Source organism: Caretta caretta, chromosome 1 (genome assembly GCF_965140235.1).
Source record: "Caretta caretta isolate rCarCar2 chromosome 1, rCarCar1.hap1, whole genome shotgun sequence".
NCBI lineage: Eukaryota > Metazoa > Chordata > Testudines > Cheloniidae > Caretta > Caretta caretta.
The window spans coordinates 352,015,151-352,028,281 of record NC_134206.1 but is presented as its reverse complement, the minus strand read 5'-3'; the positions used below and the strand labels follow the sequence as shown (position 1 = coordinate 352,028,281).

The 13,131-nt window shown below is 63.8% G+C and overlaps 1 protein-coding gene across 1 annotated transcript in view; it reads left to right on the top strand.

Moving 5' to 3' along the window:
* The window catches only part of ADM2 (adrenomedullin 2), a 17,716-nt gene extending 6,821 nt beyond the window's left edge, over positions 1-10,895 (top strand). Inside the window, exon 4 of the mRNA XM_048836926.2 lies at positions 10,386-10,895. Coding sequence (XP_048692883.2) covers positions 10,386-10,755 — 370 coding nt within the window. The 3' untranslated portion in view covers positions 10,756-10,895. The remainder of the gene's footprint in view (positions 1-10,385) is intronic.
* The last annotated feature ends 2,236 nt before the right edge of the window (positions 10,896-13,131 follow it).

Here is a 13,131-nt window from a genome sequence, read left to right as displayed (position 1 = left end):
CTGGGGGCTGTGTAGCAAGTGGGACCTTTCCATAGGGCCCTCGGTGTTACTGAAAAGACAAGGAGTCGTTACAAAGATGCCCACCAAGGTCATCAAGCACATTCTGGGTCCCTCTCTCTCTTCTTTTGGCTGGCTCCCTGGAGATCTCCCTTCGTAAGGCCTGGGCATGGCCCAGGTGGTGCATCCCGTTCAGAGCAGAGCCCTGGCTAGCTTAGCAAACCCACCGTGACCAGGCTTCAGCATTGTTCTAGGCTAGCCCAGGACGTGCTCTGCAACCTGCAGCCAGCGCGTCCTGATTGCCCTGCGTGCTGGTGCATGGGATGGGGCGAGGAGGGACTCCCCTTCCCTGGAACAGAAGGGCCTTTGTGTTCGCAGCAGGTTGGCTACATGGCCTCCTGGCCGGGAGTCTCAGAGACACTGTGGCCTTGTCATGTGGCTCCTCTGCCGGGGGGGTATGTGTGTGTGTGTGTGGAGGGGAAGGGGGAGGGAATGTGCTGGCGGGGGCTTGGTGGCGGGGACTGGCGTGTGCCTGTCATGGATTGTAGCTGTGGGAGTCCCAGGACATTAGAGATAAGGTGGGCAGTTCTCATTACCTGGCTGGGTGCAACAGCGCTTATGGGGACTGGCAGGTTCTCTGTGTCTGCCCAGCCCTGCTGAGCAGCTAGGGAGGGAGAATTGTCCAGTGCTTAGATCCTGCAACTGGGGGCCCTGGGTTCTATTCCAGACTCTGCCACTCCCTGGCTGTGTGACCTGAGCTGAGTTGTTATGCCTCCATCCTGCAGTTTTCCCAGGCATGAAATAGGACAAAGGTACTTAGTCAACTCCCCCAGGTGTTGAGAGGTCAAATAAGGAATGAATGTTTATGAACGAGCTGGGAACGTCTCACATAAGAACAGCTAGCCCCCAGACTGGACTTTTCAGCAGTAGATCTCAGAGCACGTTATGAACAGAAGCTGCTAGTGATGATGAGCTTGGCGAACAGATGGTGTGTGCCAGCCCCTAGGAGATTCAGGGTGTGCTGATCACAGAGGACAGCCGCTCAGCCTGGTGTGTTGGGGGGCTGGGGCCTGTCTGTGCTGGGGTCACTTGCGATATCTGCCTTCTGGCAGAAAAGTGGGCGGGGATTCAAACCAGGGTCCCTTCTCTGGGCAGCTCCCTGAGCAGCATGGGCCTCTCCCCGTCAGCTCAGCAGGCGAGTGGTCCCTGGCCCGTAGCTTCACACTCAGACTCTCCGCTCTGGTCTGCTCCACGGAGGCTTTGGAGCCATAGTTTTGATTGGTCTTTCATGGGAGGGGCATGGGGGGAGGGGCCACCAGGGCTCTCCTTTGGGCTATCGCTGAAGAGCAGCCTCCCACTTTGGGGCAGGAGAGATGGGGTTGTCTCCTCTTTGGGATCCAGGGGGAATATTCAGCATGCACCCATGTAACTGGCCACAAGGTGGCGTGGTTGCTGGGAGTGCATAAGAGGGGCCACACTGGGCCAGACCAATGGTCCTTTGGGGCCCGGAACCTGTCTTGGACAGTGGCTGGCACCAGGCACGTCAGAGGAAAAGACCAGGGCAATTATCGAGTGATCCGTCCCCTGGGATGCAGTATATTGATACCCCCCCACCCCTTTGCTGCTGGTGCCTGCCCTAGCTCCCTCCGCTTCCCCCACCTAAAAACCCTCCCTCCAGATTGTCCGCCCTTGTCCCGGCCCTCCGGACCCCAGTGCGTGCAGGATGCAGCTGCTGCCTTCTCACCCGCCTGTGGGCAAGCGACTGCCGCAGCCCCTGTGTTCGCACGCGCGTGCACATGTGTTCCCAGCAATGCACTATTGCTCCCTCCGCTTGTGAACCCCGCCCCGTTCCTCTGCGGCTGCACCCCTGTACTAGGGTCATAAGGGCTAGTGGGGCTGGGGGGAGGGGGAGGGGCTGCAGTGCAGAGGGGCCCTGGTGCAGTGAGCCCTTGGCTGGGCTCCTTGGCTTGATTCATCTTCACTTGGTTCTGTATGAGCGGCTGCTTCTGTTGGGACGGCACAGAGCTCCTGCTGGGGGCGAAGGCTGAGCCAGCCCTGCGTGTCCTGCACGGGGGTGGGGAGGGGGGGAGCTGACCCACAGGGGTGTGACGCTGTCTCGTGTGAGCACAGGGGTGCTAGGACAGGAGTAGTCTGTGGGACGGCGCCAGGAGGAACAGGACAAGGGGCTGTGGCCAAGGGAAGTTTCTCCAGGAGGAGGCGGCCCTGGACATAGTGGGAATGTTTGGAGCATGACTGTGAAATGCTGCCCTGCTCTGCTCCAGAGGAGCAGACGACGCCCTGCATCCCGCACAGGCAGGGAGCGCCAGGCTGCGGCACAGTGTCCTCTGCCCGCCAGCGTCTCCTGCAAGCGCGGCGCTGACTCCTCCCACAGAGCCCCCCCGGGGGCCTTGCTGCCAGGTGCTGCCCTGGCCCCACTGCCCACAGCCCAGCGTAGGAGCAGTGCAGGGCTGCACGGGGGGATGGACGTTCCTAACTGCCCTGTAACCCCAGGGCCGAAAAGGCAGGTGCGGACTTTCAGATCACAGGCGGACTGGCAGCTACAGCCCCTGCGTGTGCCATGATCCAGGACCGCTGCAGCCTATGCACATGCACAAGGCAACACAAGTTCTCAGCCTGCCTGTGGGCAGTGCCCACTCTGGGTGCCCTTGCAGTACAAGTCCTGTCTCTAGTGGTCTGGGCCAGCAGCCCGGGCCCTGCCTGGTTGCAACATTTCTGGTTGCAGGGAGCGTCACGCTGAGGTTTAGGGTGCTGCATGTCTGCAACGTGCTAAACCATCAGCAATTACGGGCAGCAATAAACCTGCTTTCCCTCACCTAGCTCTGGCTGCTGACGCGGCCGGCGTGCACCTCACAGCAAGAGGAAAGAGGCTCACAGCCACACGCAGCGCGGGCTCCCTTGCCCTTGAGTCTAATCGAGCTAATCCACCAGGCTAGACATTCAGGAAGGGCCAGGAGAGTGAGGAGTGGAGATGGGCGGGCGGGCGGAAGAGAAGCCAGCCCAGGGATGGAAGGGGAACTCCACATCAGTACGAATCGTACGGAAATCCGGCGAAGGGCGTTTTTAATGTTTATATTAATCACCCGGTGGCATAAGTGGCCACGGGGCTGGGCAGCAAGCAGAGCTGTGCCAGACAGAGCCTGTGGGCTGGGGACACGGTCCAGTGCCCCGAGTTGTCCATTCGTCGATGGGGCGCCAGGCACCGCCGCCTAAACCCCAGGCAGCATTCGGGAGAAACCGAAGACCAAGGCTGAGGATCCGGCCCAGGGCGAGGGTTTCTGTCACAGGGGCTGTAGGAATTTCTCTGGTTGTTCCTTGCCCCCCGGGGGCCGTTCCTGGGGGAAGCCTAATAGGGAAGGCCTGTCTGACACTCTTGTCTGGACACTGTCAGCCTGGCCTGTGTCTGAGCGTCCCGCGACTGGCTTTCCGTAGCCAGGCCTCTGCTTCCCTGCCCGCCCCCCCTCAAATCACAGCCTCTGCCTTGGGAGTGACCCCCCTACCCTCAGCCAAAGGGCCCTCTGGGCTCCGGCAGGGGACTCACACTGCCGCTCCTGGGCGGAGGTCTCTTCCTGGGCGGAGGTCACAGCCCTGACCTGACCCGCTGTGATGGCTCCCAGAGGGCTGTGCGAGTCAGCACCTCCACCCTTTCGAAACGCTCCTCCGCAGACCCACAGAGCAGGCAGGCCGGCGGGGCGCCAACGTCCGGACAGAGGAGTGAGAGGGAGCTGGGGAGGCACATATGGGAGGGGCTGGGTGGGCACAGGCAGGTGTGTGCAGATGCTATGGGGTGTGTCGGCACACAGGGAGGTGCCGTGGCGGGGATGGAGAGGTGAGGCCTGGGCAGGTTGGAGTGTGGGGATGTGAATGCAGGTGTGGGTGTATGGGGGTGGACTGGTGGACACATGCAGGTTGGCACGAGGGACTGTGTGTGCAGCCATGGGTGGGTGGGGTTGTGAGAGGGTGTATGTGGTGTGTGTGGATGCAGGGACGGGTGCACGTGGGTGTGTGCATGCAGGCGTGGGTGTGTGAGAGGGTGTATGTGGTGTGTGTGGATGCAGGGACGGGTGCACGTGGGTGTGTGCATGCAGGGACGTGTACAGGTGGGTGTGTGGATGCAGGCTGGGTGCACGTGGGTGTGTGTATGCTGGGATGTATGTCCTGCACGGGGGGGGAGGGGGCTGACCCACAGGGTGTGACGCTGGGATGGACGCATGTGGGTGGGTGCATGTAGGTGTTGGTGCACGTGGATGTGTGTATGCAGGCGTGGGTACACGTGGGTGTGTGCACGCAGGGACAGGTGCACGTGGGTGTGTGCACGCAGGCGTGGGTGCACGAGAGGGTGCGTGTGGTGTGTGCGTGTAGGTGTGGATGCACGTGAAACCCTACCCCATTGTGGGAAAGGCAGAATTATTGGCACACTCCCTGAGTCAGCACCCGCTGGGAGGTTCCTCTGGGGAAGTGACCCTGAAACGCTGGCTGGCGGGGGGGCAGGGGGCAGCAGGCAGGGCCCAGCCCAGGTGTCACTAAGGTTCCAGATCCAGACAGCCTGGCCTTGTGGTTAAGATCCTGGCCTGGGGGGCAGCTGAGCCAGGCTCTGTTTGCTGCTCTGCCACAATCTCCCCGGTGTGACGTGCGCTTCCCTGAGCCCATCTCCAGCCCCTCTGGCCTGTCATCAGGGGCTTTGGGGTGGGCTCTTCCCCCGAGTCCCTGGGTCTGCACGCTCGTGCCCGCACACTTCGCTTCCCCAAGCTAAGCCAGTGCCAGGGGCGAGGACCTGAGCTTGGTGGGCACCGCAGATCCCCAGACCCTTCCCAGAAGGCTCAGGGCTGGTTTGGCCCAATACAGCAATCCTACCTACCTAAGAGCCAGCTTCTGTGGGCACCGGGACATACAGGAGGGAGCTGCTGGCAGGAGAGCCCCCCGCTTCGGAACACTCTCCCCCGTGGGGCAGGCTGCCCAGCCCGTGGCTGGCGAGCTGGGCTGGGGGGTTGGGTTTTAGGGGTGCCGGGGGGGAGTAAGGTTTGCGGGAGCTCGGGGAGCACTCAGGAGCTCCGTGTGCGTAGGGGAAGCCGGAGGGCCCCATGTTGTGGCCTGTGGTTTTCGGGAGGCCCGGAGCCCGGGAGAGGCGGACGCCAGGGAGAGTTTTCCCAGCGGTAAAGGCTGGGACAAGCCCAGCTAGGGCTGCGCGGCTCCATGCTGCGTGTGGCTCCCAGAGGAGCGGGGCCCTGGCAGGCAGGTACGTGGCAGGGCGGCCCCGGCAGAGGCCAGCAGCATGCATGAGTCGCCAGCTGCGGGCCGGCGTTTGCAGAGGCAGAGAGCGGGCGCCCTTTCCCTGCGGCTCCCAACCGCCTGGTGGAATCGTGACGCTTCGGAGGCGAGGCTCTGGCTTGGCTTGTCTGGAGGAGCCAGAACTGGCATGTCTGTGGGATAAGGGCCTTTGATGCAGCGCGTGCACCTCCCTGCCGGCCCTAAGTGACTCCGGAGAGTACGTGTGCCACGGCAGGTAGCTGCTCCTCCGCCTGGCTCCCACACCCTGCGGCCTCACGCGCCTGCTGCTATAGGGATTCCCTGCCCCCGCGCCCTGCTCTGGATTCCTTCCCTCCCCTCCGCGCCCCTCCTCCTCCGTTAGCTGCTGTCCTTCCAGACTGCCCGGCAGCAGAGCCTAGTTCAGGTCTCGGCGCTGGGAGCTTCCCTGCAGCAGTGCCCTGCTAGCTCAGGTCCTGATGCTGTGAGCTTCCCTGCAGCAGTGCCCTGCTAGTTCTGGTCCCGGCGCTGGGAGCTTCCCTGCAGCAGTGCCCTGCTAGTTCAGGTCTCGGCGCTGGGAGCTTCCCTGCAGCAGTGCCCTGCTAGTTCAGGTCCCGGTGCTGGGAGCTTCCCTGCAGCAGTGCCCTGCTAGTTCTGGTCCCGGCGCTGGGAGCTTCCCTGCAGCAGTGCCCTGCTAGCTCAGGTCCTGATGCTGTGAGCTTCCCTGCAGCAGTGCCCTGCTAGTTCTGGTCCCGGCACTGGGAGCTTCCCTGCAGCAGTGCCCTGCTAGCTCAGGTCCTGATGCTGTGAGCTTCCCTGCAGCAGTGCCCTGCTAGTTCAGGTCCCGGCGCTGGGAGCTTCCCTGCAGCAGTGCCCTGCTAGTTCAGGTCTCGGCGCTGGGAGCTTCCCCGCAGCAGTGCCCTGCTAGTTCTGGTCCCGGCGCTGGGAGCTTCCCCGCAGCAGTGCCCTGCTAGTTCAGGTCTCGGCGCTGGGAGCTTCCCCGCAGCAGTGCCCTGCTAGTTCTGGTCCCGGCGCTGGGAGCTTCCCTGCAGCAGTGCCCTGCTAGTTCAGGTCCCGGCGCTGGGAGCTTCCCTGCAGCAGTGCCCTGCTAGTTCAGGTCTCGGCGCTGGGAGCTTCCCCGCACCAGTGCCCTGCTAGTTCAGGTCTTGGCGCTGGGAGCTTCCCCGCAGCAGTGCCCTGCTAGTTCTGGTCCCGGCGCTGGGAGCTTCCCTGCAGCAGTGCCCTGCTAGCTCAGGTCCTGATGCTGTGAGCTTCCCTGCAGCAGTGCCCTGCTAGTTCTGGTCCCGGCACTGGGAGCTTCCCTGCAGCAGTGCCCTGCTAGCTCAGGTCCTGATGCTGTGAGCTTCCCTGCAGCAGTGCCCTGCTAGTTCAGGTCCCGGCGCTGGGAGCTTCCCTGCAGCAGTGCCCTGCTAGTTCAGGTCTCGGCGCTGGGAGCTTCCCCGCAGCAGTGCCCTGCTAGTTCTGGTCCCGGCGCTGGGAGCTTCCCCGCAGCAGTGCCCTGCTAGTTCAGGTCTCGGCGCTGGGAGCTTCCCCGCAGCAGTGCCCTGCTAGTTCTGGTCCCGGCGCTGGGAGCTTCCCTGCAGCAGTGCCCTGCTAGTTCAGGTCCCGGCGCTGGGAGCTTCCCTGCAGCAGTGCCCTGCTAGTTCAGGTCTCGGCGCTGGGAGCTTCCCCGCACCAGTGCCCTGCTAGTTCAGGTCTTGGCGCTGGGAGCTTCCCCGCAGCAGTGCCCTGCTAGTTCTGGTCCCGGCGCTGGGAGCTTCCCTGCAGCAGTGCCCTGCTAGTTCTGGTCCCAGCGCTGGGAGCTTCCCTGCAGCAGTGCCCTGCTAGTTCAGGTCCCGGTGCTGGGAGCTTCCCTGCAGCAGTGCCCTGCTAGTTCTGGTCCCGGCGCTGGGAGCTTCCCTGCAGCAGTGCCCTGCTAGTTCAGGTCCCGGCGCTGTGAACTTCCTTGCAGCTGTGCCCTGCTAGTTCAGGTCCCGGCGCTGGGAGCTTCCCCGCAGCAGTGCCCTGCTAGTTCAGGTCCCGGCGCTGGGAGCTTCCCTGCAGCAGTGCCCAACTAGTTCTGGTCCCGGCGCTGGGAGCTTCCCTGCAGCAGTGCCCTCCTAGTTCTGGTCCCGGCGCTGGGAGCTTCCCTGCAGCAGTGCCCTGCTAGTTCAGGTCTCGGCGCTGGGAGCTTCCCTGCAGCAGTGCCCTGCTAGTTCAGGTCCCGGTGCTGGGAGCTTCCCTGCAGCAGTGCCCTCCTAGTTCTGGTCCCGGCGCTGGGAGCTTCCCTGCAGCAGTGCCCTGCTAGTTCAGGTCTCGGCGCTGGGAGCTTCCCTGCAGCAGTGCCCTGCTAGTTCAGGTCCCGGTGCTGGGAGCTTCCCTGCAGCAGTGCCCTCCTAGTTCTGGTCCCGGCGCTGGGAGCTTCCCTGCAGCAGTGCCCTGCTAGTTCAGGTCTCGGCGCTGGGAGCTTCCCTGCAGCAGTGCCCTGCTAGTTCAGGTCCCGGCGCTGCGAGCTTCCCTGCAGCATTGCCCTGCTATTTCTGGTCCTGGTGCTGTGAGCTTCCCTGCAGCAGTGCCCTGCTAGTTCAGGTCCTGGCGCTGTGAGCTTCCCTGCAGCAGTGCCCTGCTAGTTCAGGTCCTGGCGCTGGGAGCTTCCCTGCAGCAGTGCTCTGCTAGTTCAGGTCTCGGCGCTGGGAGCTTCCCTGCAGCAGTGCCCTGCTAGTTCAGGTCCCGGTGCTGTGAGCTTCCTTGCAGCTGTGCCCTGCTAGTTCAGGTCCCGGCGCTGTGAGTTTCCCTGCAGCAGTGCCCTGCTAGTTCAGGTCCTGGCGCTGTGAGCTTCCCTGCAGCAGTGCCCTGCTAGTTCAGGTCCTGGCGCTGGGAGCTTCCCTGCAGCAGTGCCCTGCTAGTTCAGGTCCCGGCGCTGGGAGCTTCCCTGCAGCAGTGCCCTGCTAGTTCAGGTCCCGGCGCTGCGAGCTTCCCTGCAGCAGTGCTCTGCTAGTTCAGGTCCCGGCGCTGGGAGCTTCCCTGCAGCAGTGCCCTGCTAGTTCAGGTCCTGGTGCTGTGAGCTTCCCTGCAGCAGCACCCTGCTAGTTCAGGTCCCAGCGTTGTGAGCTTCCGTGCAGCAGTGCCCTGCTAGTTCAGGTCCTGGTGCTGTGAGCTTCCCTGCAGCAGCACCCTGCTAGTTCAGGTCCCAGCGTTGTGAGCTTCCGTGCAGCAGTGCCCTGCTAGTTCAGGTCCCGGCGCTGCGAGCTTCCCTGCAGCAGTGCCCTGCTAGTTCTGTGCCTGTTGCTGGTGCTGTGAGCTTCCTTGCAGCAGTGCCCCAGCAGTTCTTTCTATAATTTCACAGCATGCATTTTCTTGATGTAGCAGATTTCTCTCCCTTTTGCCTGGAATCCCACCTCCGTCCCCTCCCAGCCTCCTGAAGGAAGCCCCCCCGTAGGCTGTGGAGCGCTGTAGGCCAGGCTGGCTCATCTGCTCCTTGGAAAGCTGGGGGCCGGTTCCATCAGCCGCTGCCCGCTGCGGGATCTTTCTCAAAGGGCTTGTTGTGTCACTGCCAGACCTCAGCCAGGGTCTGCTGAGGGAGAGAGTATGTGGGCGGCATCTGCGGCTGGGCAAAAGCCGAACATCTCTCAGTGCGGCTGGGCAGGGCATGAGCCGCTGGCCCTGCCTCCGGGAGCCACTGCGAGACCGGCAGAGGCCTTGGGACACGGGCCATGCCACTGGGCCCAGCTGAGAACGAGAGAAGCCAGGGAGGTCCCAGCCACGGCCCCTGCGGTCAAGTCTCCAGGGTTTGGTCCAGTCTGATCCAAACTGCACCAAGCAACGGGGCTTCTGGATCAGGGAATCGGCCCCTGACACTCAGCCTAGGAACTCCATGCTATGGCTCCACTCTCGGGCTCCCAGCCTCAACCTCTCCGCCCTTGCTGTGTTTGTAGGCGGTTACCACCAGCAGGGATCCGGCTCGCCCAGTGATACTGCTCCGGCTTCAGAGCCCTGCACAAACATTCACAGCCTCGCAGCAGGCCTGGGAGGTGGGGAAGGGGAGGTTCCCAGGGATTGCCCCTTAGAGCTTCTTAAGGCCAATACTGCCAGACGGACTGGCCTGTTTTACACAGAGGCTGAGCACTGAAGTCGCCAGGCGCTGCAGGGAGAGGGGGGCCAGAGCCGGGGACTCTGTGTCTGGCTGTTCCCCAGACCTCTGGGGGACGGGCCATCAGCTGTGGACCGACACCCCCAGAGCTGCCTCTGTCTAGCCCTGCCTGCCTCGCCTCTCTGCTGGGCAGAGGAGGCCGCTCTGGAAGGGTGCCCGGGTCAGGGTCATTGGGATCCCTGCCTGGGAAAGGCAGCCCAGCTTGGCGGATTACAGAGCAGGCTGCTCCCGGGGGCGGGAGGTGGTCGCTGCAGCCGTGACAGTGCTTAGAGCAGGGGAAAAGCCCGGCTGGAGAGGTCCCTGGAGGGCTGGGGCAAAAGCCGGTTTGTGCTGCCCAGGACCTTGATCCCTGGGCCCTGGGGACCGTTCTGGGGGCTAGGGTGCCCCCGCAGCCTACACACCATGGCCCTCGGCTTCCACGCTGCAGCCATCGGCCCAATCCACTCGAAAAGCAGCTCTGTGCCCTGGGACTTGCTCCATGGGGCTTGGTGAGCTGGGAGAGACTGCCCCCCACCCCCCATGCTTGGGTCTGACTTCAGCACTGTGAGCTTCCTTGCAGCAGCGCCCAGACTTCCACCAACGCAAACCGGGAGTGATGCCACGAAGGTCCATGAAGCGACATGGGCATGAGATCAGAATCAGGCCCCTTGGTTTCTCCATCCCCCTGGGGTTGAGATGTTAGTGAGGGGGCTCAGCGCGGCCCCAGCCCACAGTCATGCTCAAACACACGCTGTGCCCGCAGAGCCACAAGTGCCCCCTCACCTCCACCCCGCCACGACTGTTCCTTTGCACCGTCACTGTTGCACATGGCACGCGCAGCATGGGGGTGGCGCAGGACACAGGCCCCAGCTCCACCCAGCCATGCCCACTCCCAGGGCCCATGCACCAGCCTCCCTCCGACACTCTTGCACACCTGAGGGGATATAGGTGGGCCGAGCCAGGCCGTCATTCTGACCTTTGTGTTTTTCCGGTGCAGGGAGCCCCCGGACAGGAGACCCGCCACGCCGCTGGGGAATCAGCCCCTGGAGAGGAGGACGGTGGAGCTGCTCCGGGTTGGCGCTGCAAGAGCTCAGCTGGACTGGGAGCAGCCTGGGGGGACCCCAGCCACCCTGCTGCAGCCCGTGGCCAGCCCCAAAGGCAGAGCGCGACGCTCACTGACTGGCCCCCGGCGTGCCAAGCGCCACGCGGCCCCACGCCGCCACCACGCCCACCTGATGCGCGTGGGCTGCGTACTGGGCACCTGCCAGGTACAGAACCTCGGGCATCGCCTCTGGCAGCTGATGGGCCAGTCAGGCCGCCAGGACTCGTCGCCCATGAACCCCAACAGTCCCCACAGCTATGGATGAAGGAGGGGGCCACCGTAGGGTGCGAGCACGTGGGACTGGATTGCTTCGGGCCGAGACCTCGCCCCATGTGCTGCCAGGGGGTGGTCACGCCCCCTCATACATTGTGTAGGAGCCTTTACTAAAGTGCTTCCAGAGCCAAACCCCCATTTGCTGTGTCTTCTGGTACCATGCAGCGCTGGCTGGGACCTTGGGCACCCAGCACAAGGGGACAGCTGCCCCCCAATGCAGAGATTGCAGACCCCATGGCTGCAGGGGGTGGCCTAGCCCAGTGCATAGACACGGGGAGGGGCAGTAGGTTTCCAGCCCGCCAGATAATGCATAGAGGATGCCAGTGGCTGTGCCCTAAAGGAAGGGCATGGGGTTGTGGGGCAGGACACAGCCAGTCCGGCAGGTGTCAGAGGGTAGAGATGCAGAGTCCTGAGGGAAGAGGGGGGCAGTGTGGCCAGTGGGGGAGGAGCAAACCCTGCTCCACTATGGATCAGGAGAAGGGCAATGATGTAGGAGAGGAAGGAGATGTTGGCTGTCTCTGCCCACGTGCCCCCCACATCTGGATGTGGGAGGCCATGTGGCTAGCAGGGGTCCCATGGTATATGGGGTGGGGTATTTCCCCGGAGCCCAGCCACTCATTCCGGGGGCCAAATGTTCCCCAAATTGGGAGAGGTGAAGCTGAAGACCTGACCCCCATGGGCAAGGAAGATTCCCCATGCCCTTTTCATAATGCTCAGGGCATCCTGGGCATGTGCCAATTCTAGGAATTGCTTTTCACCTCCCCAAATTCTCTTCTGTTGATTGGATCTGTGCTTCCCCCTTCACGGCCTCTCCTAAACTCTGCTGTAGCATTGCTGGATGCTGTCAGGCAGCTGCTGTGCTCCACCTCAGAGGTGGCTGTCTGTCAGCGCTGGATGGAGAGGTCTCTGTGGACCCAGTGGCATAACCCAGGGCAGGACTTAGCCTGCAGTCCATGAAGTGCTTTGGGATCCCTCAGGTTGTCATGCAGAAGCATGCAGGCTGCAGGGTCCCAGCTGTGCCTTGCCAGATGCCCCCCTGCAGTCTGGCCTGCTTCACTGGCCTGCTGGGGTCCATCACGAGGCCGGGCTGGCTGCCAGAGCGCAGCCACCTCCCGCTAATGGGTAACTAGCTCCCCGCTGTGTCCCACTCACAGGCGCCGAGGGAGGCACCTGAGCCAGGTCAGAGCAGAGCAGGGGCTGGGGTTTGGGCCAGTTCCTCCACAGGCCAGAGAGAGGGACAGAGAGCGAGCGGCCATTGAACAGGACTGGGGCACAGCTGGCTCCAGGGCCTTGCCTAGAGTCACCCCTAGGGGGCAGCACTAGGCGGAGAGGCCCCTGGCCTGCGGTGGTGCGAACTCTGGGGTGCCCCAACCTCTTCTAAGAGTCAGGAGCTTGGGTGGGGCTTGTGGGCCTGGGGCAACGCCATGGCGGGATTCCACCGTGGGCACAAGGGGTGCCCGGGGGCAGAGCTGCCATAGGTCACCCAGGCCCCTGGCATATATAGGGCTACAGAATAAGCATCAGTCCCCAAGAAGGAGTCCCTGCTGTGGGTGGGGAATCCAGGGAGAGGGTTCCCCAAGCCCCAGCCCGAGCCCCAAGGGGCCGGGGCTCGGGCTGGGTGGGAAGGACGTGTCCCTGGCACCGAGTCCCTGGCAGGCCCATGACCAGTGCCGGCGGGCAGTGGCACAGGCAGCTGGGGCCTGGCCCCCCGAGCAGAGAGCAGGATGGCGACCCTGGGTCCAAGGGGCACCCGGGGCGGGCTCAGTCCTGCTGACGGAAGCAGGAGTGGGGACTTGTGCCAGTGCTCAGTGGAGCAGACAGTGCTGGGCCGAGCCCCTGGCGTGCTCAGCCCCTGAGTCAGCAGCTTCCCTGCACAACAGGCCACGGCAAGGCACTGGGGGCCGCCCTGCTGGGTCCGCAGGGCAGCCGGATCCCCAGTCCCGTTGCGTCAGGGCCTGCGGTACCCCCCACCCAGGGCTTACAATGGCCCTTCCCCAGCTCCCGCGGCCAGCAGCACCCCATGACAGCCTGCGCCCCAGCACCAGGAGGGCGTCTCCCCTGAAGCCCGCCGTTCCCCAGTGGGCGGGGGGACCCCAGGGAGCACTGCAGGCCGCTTGGAGCAGGATGGTGGGTGCTGCTGGCTGGGGCGGGGTCCGAGCGCCACCTTCCCCGACATGCCCCGCATTGTGCAGCGTGGCGCGGTCTCCCTCAGCTGGCTCGGCCCCGGGCTGAGCCTTGGCCAGGGGTCTCCGGCCGCGCAGTGCGGGGTGTTTCTGAGGGGCGGACGGCGCTGAGTTGAGAAAGGCGGGTGTCCTCCTAGGTCAGAGCTCCGTTGCCTTTCCTGGGAGCCAGGTCTCTCCTTGGGGAT